Below are 20,530 nucleotides of genomic sequence, written 5' to 3' on the forward strand. Positions count from 1 at the left end.
AAATCTAACTCTGGTTTGATGTCGGATGGACCTTTCAAGCCAAAGTGCTGATCCGCGTATCGCTAATCATTTTTTTCCCAAAATAAGCTTTTTAAGGTTATATCTTTGTAATATATGCAAATTTTTAACATAAAATCGCCATCTATATGTCACATCGGGTACTTCTGGGACTATCCGCGTATCTACCTTGATGGAGTTGAAGCAGTGTCGGATTTCTGCTGTGGTAATTCCATCGGGTACCTCACAGCAAGGATCTTTACAACAGGGGTCTCTATTTTGGTCACAATCTACGCTTTGTAGTTCGAACTTGTCTCTCACGTCTCTGTACCATCGTTAGAAGGGCCGACATTGTTGACGGTACAGGGTTGAATCAAACAAAGTTTAGCGCATTGATTGTGACAATTATTTGCGCACTTTCAAGAACAAGAAACAGATACATTTGTCTCAAATCCCAACAGGCGACTTAAATCTTACGAAATAGGCGATATTCCTATATCTACCGTACTGTTTGAGCTTTATCATAATTACGAAACGGTTGCAAAAATAAGTAATTCGATTGTCTTGCATTTATTATTTTATCAAGAATAGGGACGGCCGTCATGCTCTCATCGCTTACGTCCCTTACGTATCAATTATTTCTCGCCCCTGGACATTGTCGGCCATTGTCAGCACACTTTCAACTCGGATGGAACCCTTTTAACTAATTTCTTCGTAAAAGGACTACTACCGCCGAAAAACTTACCCTCCCAAATCCCAAAGAGTATTATTCTATTTCAAAGCAACATGATCTGAATCATTTCAAATTTCCTGCTTCTCTTATGGTCTAGAAATTAGTTCTTTTTCATGAGCTCTAACTTCGTGCCATGCTCACAATTCAAGATAACTTAACTAACCCACATTAACTAAAACACTACCCATATCTTTTACATAATCCAGTGGTTCTGAGTCATTACCGGCGTCGGTGTAAAACAAACAGTTTCGCTCGAAAAATAAATAGCCCGCTCCATTACGTGTGTTGGAGAAATCCCCGGTTTAAGTGTGGATATAGGGCCGCAGCTCCATGGGGTACACGTCACATCCAAGGCTATTAATTTTGTCCTTCTTTCCGTGTCGATATTTGGACGGAGTGTTTTTTACCCGGTCCCATTTTGTAAGGCATTGAAAGCCTCACTTAACCGAGTGGGTTTTCGATGCGTTCAGAGCTCCTTCAATACATTCTACTTTTAGGGTCCTGCATATTTTCCACTCTCAATATTTCACGCTCTATTATACAGGGCGTCCCATTTAAAGCTGTAATTGAAGATTACTCAAAAACGGTACGTTGTATGAAGACAGGCTGCCGATAAAAGTTGTCCGGTAAAAGGGGGGGCATGGCATGAAGATAGTGACTTTTGGCCAACACGTCATTTTAAGGTCATTTCTAGAGCAACTTTTTTTCCAAATAGCAACCCCGTCTTTTTTTACAGATCCTTGGGAACCTTCAAAAAGTAAATATCGTTTATTTGAACAATTTTTTATCAGAGAGTTTGCTGCAAAGTTATCTTTGATTTTGTCCAATTTTTGAGATGGTCGAACTTATTGATTTTTTTTTTCTAGAAACATTTTACCATGCATATTCGGTTTAAAACTTACAACAACCCTTCTATCTAGTAAAAAGAACTATTTCTACGAAAAAAAAATATATTTTTTTTAATTTGGAAAATTAATTTAAAATCCTGATTTGAGAAACTTATGGAAGCAAATGTTCAAAAAATGCCCTTCTTGCTCCAAACACGGCTCAACTCTTATCCGAAAAGAATTGTTTACTCTGCGCAACTTTGCCCTTTAAAAAAACCCAGAGGAAAAAATCTGGTGAGATCAGATCGGGCCACCTAGGAGGCCGGGTCAATGGACCGCCCCGTCCAATCCGTCGATCTAGATACATTTCACTCAGAACCTCACAAGACATTTTAGAAAAATGGGTTGTTGATTCCACATCACCCGTCTAATCGCAAGTGAAACGCTTTCTAACAGTTCCGGAAGATTATTATGCAAGAAATTGCGGTACGTTTCTCTGTTTAAATTTCCTTCAATGAAAAAAGGTTCGGTTTAGTATTCCCCAATAATACCGCACCATACATTCACTGACCATAGTCTTTGATGTTCAACTTCTCTAAGTCCCTAAGTCTCCTAAGTGGATTTGCAGCACTCCAAAACTGCAGATTATGGCGATTCACTGCACCATGGTGCAGTGAATGTCGATTCGTCTGAAAACAAACCGTTAGGAGAAGAAATTTGCATTTTGATTGAATTGCTGCCTTGCCCAATTACAAAAATTAACTTGGTTTTCAAAATTAGTTTTATGGAATTCCCGAATTAAAAAATGTGGTAGGGATGGTATTTAGTCACCTTCAACATTCATTGGGCATTTTTCCTTGATATTCCTGAGTCAGCAGCAATTTGACGACAGCTTGCATGGGGATCGAGGGCAACAGCTGCAAGAACTGCTATTTGATTGTCTTGACGTGTTGCACTTCGGAAGTGATTGCGTTTTTTTTTTTTTTTTTTCGACGTTTTCGTTTCTTTGAAATTTTTAATTAGACTGTTGAAAGTCGTCCAATAAGGAACGCTTTCATCCGGAAATCTTTCAGCATAAACTTCTACTGCCCGACTAACATTTTCGCCAAACTCTTCATAAATAACAATCTTTTCCGATTTTTCATGCAAAGTGTAGCGCTCCATTTCGGTTATTGAATTTTGAAATGAAAAGAATAATTTTTGAACGATTTCACACAAAACAATTAGATTGATTGTCGGAAAAAGAACATCGATATCCTGTAGACCTTGTTACAATGTAGACTCTAGCAAGAGGAAATTTAAGAGAACGTTTTTTTTTATAGAAGTATGTATTTTTTTCGATCAGATATAAGGATTGTTATGAATTTTAAACAGTATATGCGTTGCAAAATTTTTTAGAAAAAAAATGCAATCATTTCGACCATCTTAAAAATTGGACAAAAATCAAGGATAACTCCGCAGCAAAACGTCTAATAAGAAAATTGTCCGAATGACCGATATTCATTCTTTGAAGGTTCACAAGGACCTGCAAAGAAAAATGTGGGGGGGAGGGGGTCACCTGAAAAAAAGCTATCCTTGAAACGAACTTAAAATTACGTTTTGGCGACAAGTCACTACCTTCGTGACACGTTCCCCTCTTCACCCGCCAACTTTTATTTGAAGCTTTTTTTTGCCTACGACGCACCGTTTTTGAGTAATCTTCAATCGAAGCTCTAAACGGGACACCGTGTATGTGGCAGCTAAACGTGTGTCCTGTTTCGATAGCAGACATGAGGGCAGGTCAATACAATCACATTTGTTATTGTGTCTGTGGCTTTCTGCTAAAGACAGGATTGAACCTATTATCAATGGTATAAACTTCGCTGTTCTCAATTGCATTCATCATAGTCGATTATATTCATTAATGATTGATTTCCGTTTTTTTTTTACACTCTTTTGCAAAGCTAGAAATGGCTTCATGATACTGAACTTTTGAACGTCAGGAACGTTTTCTTTATGAACGTTCTACCCGCCGACGAGGCTCAAGGGGGATTTTAATAACAACTTAATACCAATCCTTTGCATTTTTGTGCATCCTAAGGCAGCGCATATTGCTTCAGCAATAACCAGATGGGAACGGCTTTGGAGGCTTGAAATTTTTAAAAGCAGATTTATTACGTTCTCAGCTCAAAAGGATTCTGTCAGCTTTCATTTTGTTTCATATTTCAGTCAGGTATTTTCGTTTAAGTACGGTTGTACGAGATTTGCCTTCTGGGATCCAACTACGAGCGAGCTCCTTTTTCACGTATTCGAGTTTTGGCCTCGCGGAACAACCTTTGATCGATGCCTTCCTGAACAAGTTCAAATGTTAGCTGATATTAACTTAACCTGAAATAAACACAATTGAAATTCAGTCGACTAGGTAGAATCATTTAAATGTTAATTCGGAATGGCTAAACAAAGCATGAATCAATTGATGCTCCGTTGGCGGCATTTCCCAGATGTCCGGGGCAATCGCGAACTTCCAATATAAATTCCTATTGAATTGTTAACTCCCGGAAGGGCCCAGGAACGCTATCGGCTACTTCCGGGTTAAAGTCGCCCCACGGTCTAAAACACACCAACAGATATCCGATTCTATTTATTACTGTGACTTATGACTTGGGCATGACACAAAGGGTTAATAATAAATCGTTGTCGAAGTGGTAAATTGTGGGCAAGATAAGGGTACGGCTGTGCCTGACCTTATCAGGGCGATGTTTGACTTCTTGGTGTCTCGAACAAGTCTCTGTTCCTTTAAACTTTCAGTGATGGATCTTAAGCCACAGAGCTGATGAGGGATCCTCTGGTCTCCTTATCAACGAAAATAAGTAGGGAAACGGAAAATCGTGGTTTAGGTGCTGGCTGTTATCAATACCATCAGTCATCGTTCACTTGCCGAGGAACTATTCTCAAAATCTCACTCCGTGTACTGTAGTGGCCGAAAGTAGACCAAGAGAATTTTCAATGAAATGAAGCGTATGTTGATTGATCTGTTTCCTACTCGTCTAAGCGCAAAACGCGATATGAAAAATAATAAAGAAATGTTGATGAAGTTACTTTGTTGTCGATAAAAAAATAGATCTTTGGAATTCACCTGGTCAGAAGCAGATAGAGGTGGTAAAAACAGTTGAATTTACTTTAAATTCTTAAAATATTAGAAAAACATTAGTGCAATTTGCATTTGGTTTAGAGCCTCTAACGTGCCTCGTGGTGTAAAATCGTCCATTGATTTGAAAGAGTGAATTGTTAGAGCTTCTAATGAGGGTGAACGTCAAGTGCAAATCACCCGCAGATTCGACGTTAAAAAACGACTATAATAAAAAGATGTCAAAGAACTGGATCAATTAACTCGAAACTAAAAACTGGAGCACCAAGGAACCCAAACAAAAGAGATGTGCGGAAGATAAAAGACTATTAATTAGGAAAATCCATTCATGTCTTCTGAGAAAATTCGACCCGAACTGGAAGTTTTCGAAGATTCTGCGTCTTCAGGGGCTATAAGACGAAGATTATCCGAAGAGAAATTATTTCCACGTAGGTCAGCAAAAAACCACTTTCCAGTAATAAAAATCAGAAGGCCCGAATGGAATTTGCTAGACAGCATACTCATCGACTCAAACAGGATTGGGAACGAATTTGCTGGAGAGATGAATCTAAGTTCAATTTGTTTAATTCCAATGGCATTCAATACATTAAACGTCCGACTGGTCAGCGATTAAACCCTAAATACACCAGACCCACGGTTAAGCATGCAGCAGGACCGGTAATGATATGGGGAGGTTTCAGCGGTTTCGCTATTGGCCCTTTACATAGCATAAATGGAATCATGGACGGATTTGTGTTCAGGGACCTACTTCATGATGTTATGTTATATTATGTTGAAGACAATTTCCCCTTAAGATGCCAGTTTCAACGCGACAATGACCACAAACATTCTTCAAAGTTAGTTAAACGATTTCTCGAAGAAGAAAAATTGTCGATTTTGATGTGGCCTTTCCAGTCGCCCGATCTGAATCCCATAGAAAACCTGTGGCGAACTGTTGGTTGAGGATTGAGAGATGAAAATTATTCAAATTGCGATTATCTGTTTACCGAAATACAAGAAATGTGGCAAAATACTGATCCATAAATATTAAACAAATTGATTGAATCGATGCCTCGTCGATGTCAGGCAGTCAATGGCATTATTGGGTATTTTACCGAACATTAGTGCGTCGAGAAAGGTCCCAATTGATTTTTGGAATACTTTGGATTGAATTGTTACGTTTTTATCTTTATTTTTAAATTGTCTATCTATTTTTGACCAGGTGAATTCCAAAAATGCGTTTTTTTTATTGACGATAAAGTAACTTTATAAACATTTGTTTATTATTTCTTATAACGTGTTTTGCAACAAATATCATACGAGGGATACATAGGAAACAAATCAATTAACATAGGCACGATTTTAATTGAAAAATGCTGTATGTCAATCTACTTTTAACCACTACTGTATATTCCCTCAATAAGAAATATAGAAACTCTATTTTTCCCATCGTGCAACCAAGTTATTTCGCAATCTCGTTCATTTAATTAAGTGTGGGATCGATATATCTAGTCTTGGTGGTTTCATATGGGAGTTGGTGATGGAGTCTTCAGAATTCTGATGGCTCTTTCGTCTTAATTGGCTGGAGTTTCCAATAATTATTATTCGCTTCTTCATGGGTTCTCCAAACCATGAACAACTTTTTTAAGGTCTCAATCTCTTCATACAGGGAAGTGACGTTGAAGTAGTTTAGGAGGTGATTCTACAGATTAAAATAATAAAAAAGCACTCTCAAACACGCCCCAAGGATTTCTTTTTAGATAGGTTAGCACCCCTTAAAGGGGGAATTCTGAGGATGATTTTTTTCCAATTTTTTCGACGCGATTTGCGCTAAAATTGTAAAATGCGACATAATAATATTTTTCTTTTGTAGTGATAATGGCTGATTTTAGTCAGGGGCGTCACATATAGGGGTCACTTGCGCACACGTCGTCTTAACATTTGTTTTTGCGACATTTCTTAATTTTTTATTCTTTTCCATTGAACAATTTTACACGTAATTCAAATATATTTTTCTACAAATTTCGGTTCAAGGTAAAGTTTCTAATTTGTCTGAACGCTAGGGATTACATTCTTCCGCACACTGAACACCTCCAGCTTGTCTTGCGAATTTCTTAAATTGTTTCCTTCATGACATCGATGATGTTGCCGCCTATTTTCGGTTGAATATCATTGCTGATTGACGGCAAAATAATAAAAATATCCGAGACAAAAAAGGAAAATAATATCCAAAGAAACGGGAACGACGTTCGGTCCTTCAGGAAAATTATCCAGTTAACTTTCTCAGTGGAGGCTTATAGTAGGCCGCAAGTTTTATAATAAACAGATTCGGCGCTTTCCTAATAAAACTAAAATTGGATCCGGCTGGTTCTCCTCTTTACGTTGAATCTTTGACAACTTTAGAAATCCTATTATTCCCAGAGACGAACACCTTCATTTCGAGCAGAAATCCAGGGAAAATGACAACTCCCTAGAGAATTAGCAGTCAGACAAGGCTCGAATCTAACATGGTTACATAAGGCCTGCTTTTGACATTAATGCATTGCATAAAAATTTTAAATTGCCAGCCAGGAAAAACCTTTTTTAATGCACACACACATATGCGGCTTAAAAATCATATAATGCACGTACAACTCTAGCGCCGATTTCTTGTTATCGAGGTTGTTCCCCTTTGGCTTCTCGCAGGTCGTCTATGTTTTCAGACTCCATCTTGATTGGCTTTTTGATGGAATAAACATGGAATAATTTTTATTCCACCATTTCTCTGAAGGAAAAACAATAAACGAAGAATATTATGCAGATTTGCCGCAGCATTTAAGCGAAGAAGTTAGGGAAAAGCGACCGAATTTTGTGAAAAATGGCTTGTTTCATCAAGACAACCTGCCAGTCCGCACTTCCATCATCGCGATGACAAAAATTCACTGCCTTGGTCTCGAACTTTTCACTCGTCCACCCTGTTCGCCGGATTTAGCCCCCTTAGATTATTTTCCATTTCCAAACTTGGAAGTGAGGTTTGGCAATAATGAAGAAGTGGAGTGCGATGTTGACGCTTATTGGAAAACATCCGAAGCTTCTTACTGTAAATGGTGTGTAGAGGCCGCAGAACGTTGCTAAGAAGACTGTGTCAATTTCGAAGGAGACTATGTTGAGAAATAATGTAATGTTTTCCAAAAAAATTGGTTCTGTAAGTGTTAGGTCGGGTACTTCTGAAACTACCCTCGTTTCTTGCCAGCCAGGCCATTGAGCTTGTTAGCCACTTCGCGCGGTATTTATCTTGGCCTTTGCCAAGTGCCTTAAAAAATTGAATTATACTGGTGAGGCTTTACTCGAGAGTCACCTCCGAAAACACGAATATTGTACAAAATACGAATGGTGTGCCTTAGAAATTGCACAAAAACGGCTACTTACAAGGTGTCCGAATTTAATCGGACTTCTATTTATTTCGATAGTTGCAGCACAGCCTATAAAAAATCTGTGGGATTTCAAGGGTCGTTAGTAAAGAGGTTGTTAAGACAGTTTTCATATACAGAATGTCCCAAAATTTGTGTGCAAAATTTCAATGGGGGCTACTCCAGTTCCAAGACTGTGGAAAAGGTTAATGTGAACTCAGCTGCCCCCTAGAATTCGAAAGAACTTTAGTGCTACCGATCCTCCCTCGGGGTTTGGCGAACGGGACTTGGGGACTTCCCAGTTTCTTAAGGGAGTGGGCCTATGTGCATATCGAACCGATAGAAATAAAAGCGTTTCGCCATTTTTGCACCGCGGACTGAAATATCTCCGATGGTTCGACGTGAATAAGAATCGAAGTTGACAAGCAGACATCAAAAAGAAATAACCTCCCGCTTGTGTGGAAGTAAAAATCGATATCGGCCCAAAATTGCGTTGTTTTATATCATCACGGGACCAGGGCTGGGAAAATTTAATTTTGCACGGAAAAGAGGCTTTATACACGAAGCAATACCTTGGGGATACGGAGGATCTCCCAGCGTTGCACCATTTTCCTGTGTTGTCTCTACATATTGGACCTATAAAATCCATTGCGAATTGCCCATTACTACAAAAGAAATATAAACTCAATTCAACTGCAAAGTAAAGTAGCCATTATTAAGTTGAAAGCAATTAAAGTTCTGTAACTGTTAATTTCATTTTCAGGGACGGAAAAAGGAAACTTTGGGGCCCAAAACTTTTAATCAGGGTTTCAAACTTTGCAGAACAGTTTTACTTTTAGATTTAATATGCACGAGACAATCAAAATTTCAGAGAGTTTAGTATGAACTGCGTGATCTACTAGACAGAAAGTGTGATTTGCTTCCGGACTATTATGTCCACAAATTACACTGAGTGTCAGTACAAGATGAAACTGTACAGAATTTCTGGAAATCGGGGCATCACCTCTCGCGATTTTAATCAGCTGCTTTAGGCAACAAACAAAAACAATTATTTTATACTTACGTCTTATAATGTGGTTTTCTGATGATTGAATGGCATTTCACCCCGCACGAATCCTCCATCCTGCAATACAAAATTCAGTTTCATTTATAATTCAAAAATTGTCAGATCTAATTTAGTAAATGCGAGTACGCGACAAGACTAATGTAAATAATGCATTGTCCTGAACGAGAATGACGTTTTACATAGGACCACCGTCTACATCAATCTGGGGCTCAGAGCAACCATCACACTATGTGCTTACTCGGAACTAGACTAGCACGTGTCCCATAAGTTGTCGGAAAATATTTATCACCAACGAATTATTTTTTACAGTTTCCCGATCCAAATCCAGTCACTAAAGAGTTAAGTAAATTGAAATGTTTTCCTCAAATAACAAATAAAATGAATAATTGTCCAATTTGCCAAGCAATGCGCATTATCTATTAAAGCTAAATCGATTCGGAAATCCGCACAATTCTGCAACCCTAATGAACAAAAACCACCCCTGCATGCAAATACACCTAAATAACAGGAAACCCCCTGCTGTGATGAGCATCACACGGAGCTGTAAACTGAACCGATTGAGATCTGACGAAATAGAGGCCTCATCAGGGCTCGCTTGTCCAACACAAGCTGATTAAGAGAATATTCTGATACACTCGCATCTATGTAGAATGAAACACACCGTTGCACGCCGATAATTAAGGGATTATCTCAGATAAGCAGGATTTGGACAACTTTGAAATACGGATACAAAATGTTTAACAAGGGATGAGCAATTTTCCCCATTTTCGTCGTGTTCAAATGCAATGGCATATGGAGCATAGAGCGTCGTATGTTCGCTAAGTAGGTATATTCAATTCGGCGCTCTATTATAATAGCATCAGCTGTAAAGCCTGCTCGCTTCGGTTATATGCTTACTTTGTTTTATTTTACAGTGTCTGCCCGTTCTCTATGATTTAGAATGTATAGATAGAAGGTAATGACTAAAAAGCATTTGAGTGTATGTGTGTTTATTACATTCGTGAATAATGGGTTTACGACTACCCAGCACCACTGCAGTGGCATAAAATATAAAATGAACTTGTCGGATGTCACATGACCAAGATGGCATGTGGAAAACCGAGGCGGCAAATCAAATTTTGCAAAAGAATCGTTTCAACAAAAAAAAATATTTACAGGGTGTAACATTTAACCTGGAACGTCGAAATATCTCGAATACTAGGCATCCCATAAAGAAATGTTCAGGATCAAGCGTCAATCATTCTGAGGGGGAAACGTACTGGTGCTAAAGTTTATTCTCCCCTCGCCACTGGTGGGCGGGGTGAGGGTTAACTTCTTAATTTGAAACGGCAACCCGCATTTTTTCACAAAGTCAAATAAGATGGCTAAAATTAAGAAAAATTCCTCCGAACCGTTTTGTTTTTGTTCATGCTACGACACACATTCGAAATCGAAGAGTATAAATTTCTAAACGGCCAAAACATCTTCGATCGCAAACGTACGAGAATCAACTTATCAATTAAAAAAAAAATGCTTCAAAAATATACAAGTCCACTTGCAGACCATTGTTAGGCCGCGGACGCATACTGAGTGTCGAAAATATAATGGAAAAAACTAAACAATTCATAAACAATAGATCAGATAGTACTAAGCCTGATTAGAAATATAAGGCCCCCGACAACTCGGTACACAATAAATCAACCGATTACTATACGACTGCACATACATGACAAAAATGACTGGAAGACTGAAACCAATTCTGGCAAGATGGAAAGACAGTCGTCACCACTGGACCGTTCGAAACTCTCTTGGCCTTTCAAGAAAATCCACTTCCTTCTCCCGTCAATCACTCTACTGGAGCAATTTCCAATATACAGTTTTCTCCCTCCTGTTATGTACTAACATTTTATGAATTAATGTTCATGTATTGAGGGTGCCCCTGAACGACCTAGCCAAACGTCAGGAAATGGTTCTACACATCGCATGCTACCAAAAATACAAAGTAGAAAATTTTGGAAAATTCCGCCCACCTTGAAGATATTTAATTTTTTAATATTTGAGGAGTTGTCACTTTTTGCGGTCTAAATGCCCCCCGTATCTTCTGTGGAATTATCGCTATAAAAATTCCTAGGACACCCTTGGAAAGCCGCTTAAATTTCGTATTTTAAGCACCCATTGTGAGTTCATCTTATTTGCACTTTCGTGAATTTTCAGAGGTCTGAACGTAATGCTTTTTTCTATTTATTCATTTTTATTAAATTCTCAACTGCCCAGTGCCCCCAAATGTTCCCCACCTTATGTCATATCACACTTCATGAGAAACATCTACCACCAATTATCTTTCTGACGTGGTAGACGTTTTTTACGAAAGGAAAACCGGTGCAAGGTGGGGAATCTGTTGGAGTAGGGGACGTTGAAAATTTAACAAAAAAAAAGAAAAGAAAATAAAAAAGTTTTACGGTCAGGCCTCTGAATATTCAGCAAAGTGCAAATAAGATGAATTCACAATAGTTTTTTTAAAATAAGAAATGTAAATGGCTTTCTAGCGGTATTATTGCAATGCTTGCAGCGGCAATGCAAAAGAAGATACGGGGGCGTTTTGATTTCACAAAACGACAAGTCATCACAAATCAAAAAATTAAATTTCCTCAAGATGGGCTGAGTTTTCCGAAATATTCTACCTTACTCTTTGGGCAACATTTGATCTCTAGAACCGCCTCCTGGAGTCTGGCTAGTAGTTCAGGAACACTCTGTAGACGTAAGTGTTTTTGTCCCAAGGACGACACCATTTTTTTCTAGAATTGGAGATTCCAGAGAGACGATGAAAATATTCACATTTTTCCTTTTCATGAATTACTATATCCGTTACGCCTCACATGTGGGCGTTTTTAATTTCCAAAAGTGTTTCCCATTACTTTCCCTGTAGAATATCGCAATAAATAAAAAAGAACCTCTCCATTACTACACAATACGAGCAAATATCTTTAATTTTTTCAACACACGCCACTTCAGGGAGCTCTCCCAACTTTCCACCAGAAAATGCCTTCTAGACACGTTAGGCCCTTTTTTTTTATCAAGAAGCAATATCCATCTCGTACCTACATTAATAATTCAAAGGCAGTACAACGGGTCTCGTAAAATATGCTCTATTAACAGTGACCGCCGTAATTTGGGTGATGAAAATTACGGCCGAGGTCTACAGGAAGGATTAAACGTAAAGCGAGACTTGAAATATTCATGGAATCAGCCATGAATATAAAACGAAATCCTCGTAAACTTTGTTTACCCACCGCATCTAACTGCAGACGCCTTTGAATTGTGTGCAGTGATACTGAGTGTTTGTTGCAGGAAGTTCAAATATTGAAAACATTGATACTAGGAGAAGAGGAACGAGGCCAAAGTCAATACCAGGTGATGTGCTTCATTTTTCATTTTGCGAAGGATTCGTTCATATCTTCGGATGCTATGTCGAAGCTGAGACAGAAGAATCCCAGCACGGTGCGAACTCCAGAAGAAGACCTTGGAAGGTGAGAGTATAGACTACAAGAGGAGCATAGTAGTTCTAATGAGATTTCAGGGTCAATCACACCATGGATTACGTGGTGGTACTCAAACATTCCGGCATCATCAGTCCCTTCATAAGAGATGCATGTGCAGAGGCTGGTCAGGCTACTTACGCGCGATACGAAGACATTATGAAGTGGTCTAATATACACGGTAAGAATCCGTATTGAGATCGGTTGAGTGTGAAGTTTAGAAAAAATCTGATATCTCGTCAAAACAATTTTAAACATTATGATTTGTAGTAAGAACCCACTAACGGAATCAACATTCACTGTCGATTATTGGCAAAAAACAGTTAATCAAGTTTTGACCTGTATCACCTTCAAATTGGTATCCGCACTGCCTCAGATCTATCAGAAATTGTCAGAATGTTTTTAGTTTCCCGCCTCTTATTGCCTTCGGCAATGGCTTATTGTGTACATCAAGGTAGAGTCAGTTTCGAAAATATCCGTTTATTCTAACAAATTAATTACTAACGCACGTTCTTATCATTTATGATGATTTATGATGTGAACACACTGACAGTTATATAGACAATTTTTTTATTTTTTACTTTCAAACCCCGAAAAACTCGCTGGTAACAGTAATGTTATTGATTGATCCTTCTTGACTGCGATGTATCAACCATTTTATCTGAACTTTCATCAAACTCCGTAAGTTTATTTTGAGTTCTTCGAAGATTGGAAAAAGCTCTTAAATCGTTTTCGCCTAATACACCACATCACTTTCACTGTATCAACGGATTTTACGCGATCTTCTAACGACGGGTCTATGCTCAATTACGAAATAAAACGTTCAACTTTTCGAGCACATCACAATCTCAACAGTAAAATGGATCAATCGTTTCATGGACGCCCCCATGGAAAATTCAGGCCTAAAATGCGTGTTGATCGATGTAATTCACGTTGAAAACAGGGCGTTTCTTGTAATTTGAGTTGCAAATATCTTAAAAGGAGAGGCCCTTGGAGGCTCTTACAAGGAATCCCTTTTCAGCAGAAAACAGGTTGTGGAATACAAATTTTATTATTTTGAGATAAAGCGAAAGAAACTTTTTAAATAATTATAAAAAATGCATGTACGAGGGCAGTCCCAGAAAAACTTATCCTTGGACGCCTGACATGATTTGCTTCTTCAGAATTTGCATGGATTATACAGGGTTATGTAAGAAATGGCCGCAATTTCGCAAAGCTCCGTTTTGGCCGCGAATCTACGAAAACAGTTTTAGATTATCATATGGAGAATGTTTTGGCGAAGCCAAGTGTAAATGGGTGGGAATGTCAATATCGCGCCATTAAAATTATTCGAATTGTTTGATTGCCTAAAAGGCTAGCTGAATAATAATATTGCGTTTATGTTGGCTAGCATAAACACAATATTGCTTAATACTTCACAAATAAAGGATGATGAATAGCCCACTTGCTGGCAATCACAAATAATCAAAACATTAATTCAAACACCATAGGGGTTAAATATGCCATTACGCGACTCTCATTGGGACAGGCCGTCAGCAGCGCATATTTTCGCTGTCCCGCTTTTACGCCGCATATACGCCCACGAGGATCGACCAATATTGTGAAAAATGTATCTGAAAATCATGCAGGAAATTGTCCGGTGATGATTTGGGTTGTCATTAATTAAGGCCCAAACGGGATTCCACGACAAGGCTTTCTGTCCTAGAAACCCCCGAAGGTGGTGCCATTTAAGTTGTCGGAATTTCAACGACAATCTTCCACCTGAAGGTAATCAAAATTAAAACCGTATTCGTATTCTAACAGCGCCCTGATTTATAAAACAAAGCAGGCATAATGAGAAATCTCAACCCGAAATAGCGTCCTTAACAGAGGAAGCATCTGCCTGATAAATCGGCCCCATTTCGAGACATCCTTTTAGCAAATTACCTATTTTTCCTGGCACTTCATTCTTTCCGTGTTTCCTTATTTAGTGCCTACAGATAGGTATATTATTTACCAACCCTCAAGGACGCAATATTATAATGATCCTTTTTTTAAGGTATACCTACGGCCTCATACTTGCCAGCCCTCAAGAGGTTCCCAACAACCCCTGACTATGTGAATAATGACATAAACTACGAGGCTCCTAGTGGGATTAGTAATTGCACGGATATGAAGAATATGTGGACGCCATGCTTATGCCATTTGGAACAATGTATAGGGTGGTACCCTTGTGAGCTTAAGTACTGTAAGAGCAAGAGTGGAGCCTCTAGTTACAGGTGCGGCATTAAAACCTGCAAGATTTGCCACTTGCTCGTGTATTATGTGGGCCAAAAACAACAATGTTTGTGGGACGAATGACCACAGCTTTAGAGGTATTTCCCAACAAAATGATTAGTATTGTGTTGTAATTATGATAGGCTTCGGCTCTGGCCTTTTTTACCACATTTCGGACCAACGTTAAAAATTATTGCTGCTTGACCCTTGGTTAAATCTTGATTCGCTTCATTTGCTTTGGTATATGAGTAGAGTTCTTCAATATTTAACATGTGTCTTCTCTATTAGGTAGTTTAGGATATTGTGGCTGTGAAACTAAAACTAACTGATTATAATGCAAATAATAATAATAATAATATTAATAGGTTGCACTGTACTGAGGAACGTCGGCGGAGAGTTTCAAAATCGAGATGCGTTATTAGGATTTCTAAATCGGTAAACAAGATTACATTACTCAAGTCGAGGTCGAATTCGGTAGATTTTGAGGCCAAGCATGACCTTCCGTTAAATCTTTAAAATTTACGCGAATATCTCAGAAAACCCGAAATCATGCTTTAATTATTGACGTTACAAGATTGGAAAGTAGCGCTTTGTCAAGCGAGCGAAATAGATGCCACGAAAGGCCGTAGTCAAAAGCTGAAAGCTTGGAAAGCTCTGCTTAATGCATTCTTGGTCACATAATGTACTTTTTTCCAAGTGCTGTCAGTATTATTGCCGAATCCAAAATGATGTCGAAGGCTCCTTTAGGTCCGCATACTTTAATTTTTTTATAAGTTCCGTGAACAGCGGTACGGAAATAAGCTTACTCATATGAGCCGCATTCAATTTTGAACTTTAAGGCGGAAAATCCCCTTTATCTCTCACAAATTGTTAGAATCCTAGAAAAAAGATCATATACAACTTGCAAAAAGTTACTTATTCCTACTCACATAACCGCCACTTCGTGCTCGTTGTGCAGGGTGTGAGATATCGTTGTGGTTATCGTATCGTTGTTGATATTTCAAGGGGAGAAAAAATGTTACCACTTTGTATATCGAAAATGGTGCGTTTCTGACCATAGGTCTATTAACATTTATTTATTATTGCGCAAAGTACTATCACTCCCCAAAATATCTCCATGATAATATGTTATACCCTGTATAATATGCTATCACCATACCGGACTGCTGACCGAACGAACCGGAGCGTCAGATCAGCACAGCGTGCGGTAAATCATCAGTTTTTGGCACTTGTCAGGCGCATGAGTGTTGCGATTGTATTTATACCGGTATGCTACTCGCTTTCGATACTTTAAGAACTTTACTTGAGTGTAATCCGTTTAAAGTTGTATATTGTTATTCAACTTCAGTTTAATCCTGCGTGTTGTACTGTTTTTGAAATCCCAATGATGTGCTCCTAATAGGTCTCTTCAACGTGAGATATTAGCGCGATAACTATTAAAGTATGTTTTCTACTTGATAAACTACTCTTTTAAGTGACTTAAAAGCTTCTTATAAAATATGCTTGTTAAATCCAAATTCTTCCTGTACCTTTCCCCTCTGCTTATTGTATTACCCTTCTAGAATGTGACAATAACATAGGACAAGAAGTATTAGATAAAGCGAATATAGGAGTGACTGTAATAGAAGTCCCGACCTAGATATCTGTACTAGAATATACTTTTTTACAATGACATTCCTAAAATGAATATGTAAAGAGAAGTCTGACTTTGTACTTGTTCGAGGCATTTTCTGTTACATTCCTTTAAATTGGCTATTTCGTGGCATATTGTCACTTTAAAAACTGTTTTCTACTTAGATTTTGTTGATTTATGCACATGTTTCTTTGGGGATGCTTTTTATCGACTATTTAGGCATATTTACGAAGGCTGCAAACAATTCTTTTACCTAAAATGTGTGTATAGTTAGGTAAATACTTTTTAATAAATAAAACTTGATATTTTGGCTACTAAAATTGTAGTTTTATTTTCCCATTCGAGTTGTTATGGCAGACGCTGTCCATTTTTCGATGAGTACGCGACTGGTTGCTTTGCTGCCTGAAGAGTCTAGATTTCATTTATAAACAGGGATGTAAAGAAGAGAGGAATAAAAATCTAGCAACAGAAACCGAAAAAAACCTTTGAAGAAAGTTATGAAATCTAAGGAAAATTACGAACCGGGAATAAAACTTATCCGCGTTAAAAGGAAATTTTCCGATATTTCTAAAAAACGCAATCAACTTTAGTAAATTTGGAAAATCCTTAGGAGAATACTCAATTTTTTTTTTAATTTTAAAGTTTTGTCAGCAAACAAGCTCTCAGTGTATTCGTAGGACAAAATTAACCTTTACCAAGAAATCCAGGGTCGCTGACTGGGAGTTCTCCAAAGAGTAATAAAGCGGAGGAGTCGGGCTTGGAGTCTGGAGCTCTGGAACAATTACTCCAGGTGTATTTCTTAGATTGTTTACGCAAGAATACTCCGCCAGCGATGAGACAAAGGTCGAATCCTAAAGGGTATGAGAGACAGTGAAAAGGTAAGCTGGTCTATAATAACCTTTCCTCCTTTCAAATGGCTGAGCTAAGAAGAGTAATATGTTTTGAAAATACTACATACATTAAGCTGAAGGGGGTACATTTGGAATTGGGATACGCAATGTGGTAGGGAGTAAATACAGTGCCTCCCCAGGAAGTGGATCGGTCCGACGATAGCGTAATAATTAGATATTTGAATGACAACACTGGAACTTTTTTAATCCAGTTAATTTTAATTATTCTGGCGCATTGCTTAGTAATTTGGAAAGTGCCTCGCGAACCGTGCAGGATTCTAGATTGAAGCGGAAACTACCGAAATCAATTTCGACTTAACAGTAACTCAGATTGTGTTCTAATAGTAATGGTTATTTAACGAACAAGCCATACACGCACACAATTCATACTCAACTTTAATGCTCATAATAAAAAAAACGGGATTGTTTAACGCGTTGTGTAATGCAATTCTTTCCGTCTCATCTCGACCGCACTTCATTCATTTTCAAGACTTCTATAGTGGATCTTTATGATATCAATAAGATTGTAATCATTATACAGGGTGTTCATTTCGAGAGGAGGCATATTGAATGTAATAGGGAACACATAGACAATCATATATTCGTACGTGTCGATAAATTAAATTTGATATCGTTTCTAAAGGTTTCATTTGACGCTCCTTTGTGGTTTATCGAAGATTGCGGTTTTGTAAAAAAACGTTATTTTTTTGCAAAAAGTTTGACTTCCTGTGTCATGAAAACGAAGCATTATCTACGCTTATATCAACTTTTCGTCTTAGAATCGCTCAAAGAATCACCCCTCGAAGTTTGACCACGTACTTAAATAACACGCTATATATTATAGTACACAATTTCGGCAATTAGAGCCAGATTTTGTTATAAACCATTTAGGGGCACTCGGTATGAGAGCAAGCAAATATTTAATTACCAGTGAACTTGAGAACACTCCAACGTTATTGATTTAGTGTTTATGTTTTAGTTAATTTTTTTATTCACGCGTATTTGAGCTTCGTGAGTAAGATTCTTCTATTTTTAGAGAACAAAGATTTTAATTTAATCAGCCACGCCGATCGGAACAAAAAACCCAACGATTATTGTAAATGTTTATCTAGATGAAATCCCAACTATTTTGCTTTCAATTTACTCAATTAACCATTAATCTGCAATACCCAGGACATTGCACGCAAAACCAGCTTACCTCAGCACAGAACTTCCGAACGGAAACAGCATATCGCATTCGAGTTGAACTTAAATAATTTAATGCCTGTTCCGCTGCTTCAACATATCTCCAGAGACCTACCCCGAAAATGTCATTTCATTATAAATTATTGGAAATTCGTATATTCCGATTTTCGCGGTGGTGTTTATTGATTTCCGCTATACGTTAGGTGATGATCTTTGCCGATTTACTTGGCATAAGCCGCCAACCTTTGATAATTACTTCTTAGATAAATGGCTCTAAATGTAGGGAATATATTCCCTTGAGTTATCCTTAAGGGGAAGTTTTATTAAGCGCCAATTTATCTTCAAACTATTGACCAAGAAAATCCGACGTTGTGACGATCGATGCTCTCAACCGTACAAGGCTCGGAATAATTACCACGGTGGCACCTGAATTTCCGCATTTCAAACGAGTTAAGTTTCGACAACTGAAACTAATCTTTACAAAGTTCAATAGAACGGAATAATTAGAGCTTGTATAGCTTAAGCCCCAGTGCCGTAGATCACCGATTTCTGTAACGTCGACAAGAAAAACCATGGTAATGGCTCATTGTTGAGCGAAGGGCTCATGTTTTTTCATGCAGACCCTTTGTAAAATAAACTAAGGCCATTAAAGTCCGGGCCGTACCTCATACATACTATATAGCACCCTTCGTCGACTTAATATTCAATGGGGGTTAGTCGACACGACACGTTTTGCATATACATCGACTTATAGATCCGGTTTGCGAACGATCTATACCCGGTGATTTTCTTGTATGATTACTTGTAAAGTCTCGGGCGTATTTACAGACTGCAAGTGTAGTCTCAATTCTCAGTATAAAGCAGCTAGATTGAACGTTATCCTTACATAATTTACTGGATTACCGTAATGAACAATCATATACCGTCAGTGTATTCGTTCTTTAAGGAATTCGCAGGTGCTTCGATATTTTTTTTCTACGACTATCAGGATACTACATTGTTACCCACTCAAAAATATCGGAAGACCGTCAATTTTCGTATACTTTCATTTCCTACGGGTTGCGCGCATAACGATAAGGAAATAAGCTTATTTCCCACGGCTTTCATATGGGTATCCATAGCAACGAGGCAAAACTAATATGAACTGCCCGCAGGCCGTTGGTGTTTTAAGCAGTAAATTCATTTTATTTTTCATAAATAGTTAACGTATTTGAGGAAAAATAGTGTACATAATTCACAAAATAATTTATCCTCGCACGAATGTGAAATGTTGCGCACGAGTCGCAGATGAGAACCACGACGACACGAGTTTACATACGAAAATAGAAAAAATTATCCGGGAATCGAATCCGCTATTTTGTTCGCTCGTTTTAATAATGATTACCTTTACCGTATTCTAGTTTTGACTATAATCAGCTTGCGGTAAGGTGACGTTTCCTACTTGTTAGGGAAAGAACTACTTATATTATCAACAGAAATAGAAAAGGATGGTCGGTTAACTTTCTTACATTTCCACGCCTTCAGAAGCCCTAATGGAAAACTAGAACACACGGAGTGGCCAAACCAACGTACACAGATCGTCCTTCAAACAAAGGTTCAAACCATTCTAGGAACCAAAAAGCAGGAGTTCTTAATATATTATCTCGAGGAACGAAGAGCATTTGCTCACTATCAAAACTTAAAAAAGTACTAAATGATCTGATAAAGGCAACTACAGTTCAGGAAAGCAATTGATATAAGAAATTACGAAGCTCGTGGATAGCATGTGGAACCTGCTAGGAAGAGTGAATGGTTCGCGTATTTTTTCTATGTTCACAGGGTTACGGTTGGGATCAAAAGGATATTTGAACGATATGGAAACGAGAGTCACAGAGTATAAAAAGGGTCGAGCAATAGAACGAAAAAAAATCTGTTGTAGCTAAACATGCGTTCC

At 38.1% G+C, this 20,530-nt stretch overlaps 1 protein-coding gene across 1 annotated transcript in view; it reads left to right on the top strand.

Moving 5' to 3' along the window:
- oaf (out at first) overlaps nucleotides 1–16,842 on the top strand; it is a 79,103-nt gene extending 62,261 nt beyond the window's left edge. Inside the window, exons 3-5 of the mRNA XM_066285322.1 lie at nucleotides 12,446–12,624; nucleotides 12,675–12,814; nucleotides 14,672–16,842. Coding sequence (XP_066141419.1) covers nucleotides 12,446–12,624; nucleotides 12,675–12,814; nucleotides 14,672–14,973 — 621 coding nt within the window. The 3' untranslated portion in view covers nucleotides 14,974–16,842. The remainder of the gene's footprint in view (nucleotides 1–12,445; nucleotides 12,625–12,674; nucleotides 12,815–14,671) is intronic.
- The last annotated feature ends 3,688 nt before the right edge of the window (nucleotides 16,843–20,530 follow it).

The sequence above is a fragment of the Euwallacea fornicatus genome, chromosome 8 (assembly GCF_040115645.1).
Source record: "Euwallacea fornicatus isolate EFF26 chromosome 8, ASM4011564v1, whole genome shotgun sequence".
NCBI classification, from domain to species: domain Eukaryota; kingdom Metazoa; phylum Arthropoda; class Insecta; order Coleoptera; family Curculionidae; genus Euwallacea; species Euwallacea fornicatus.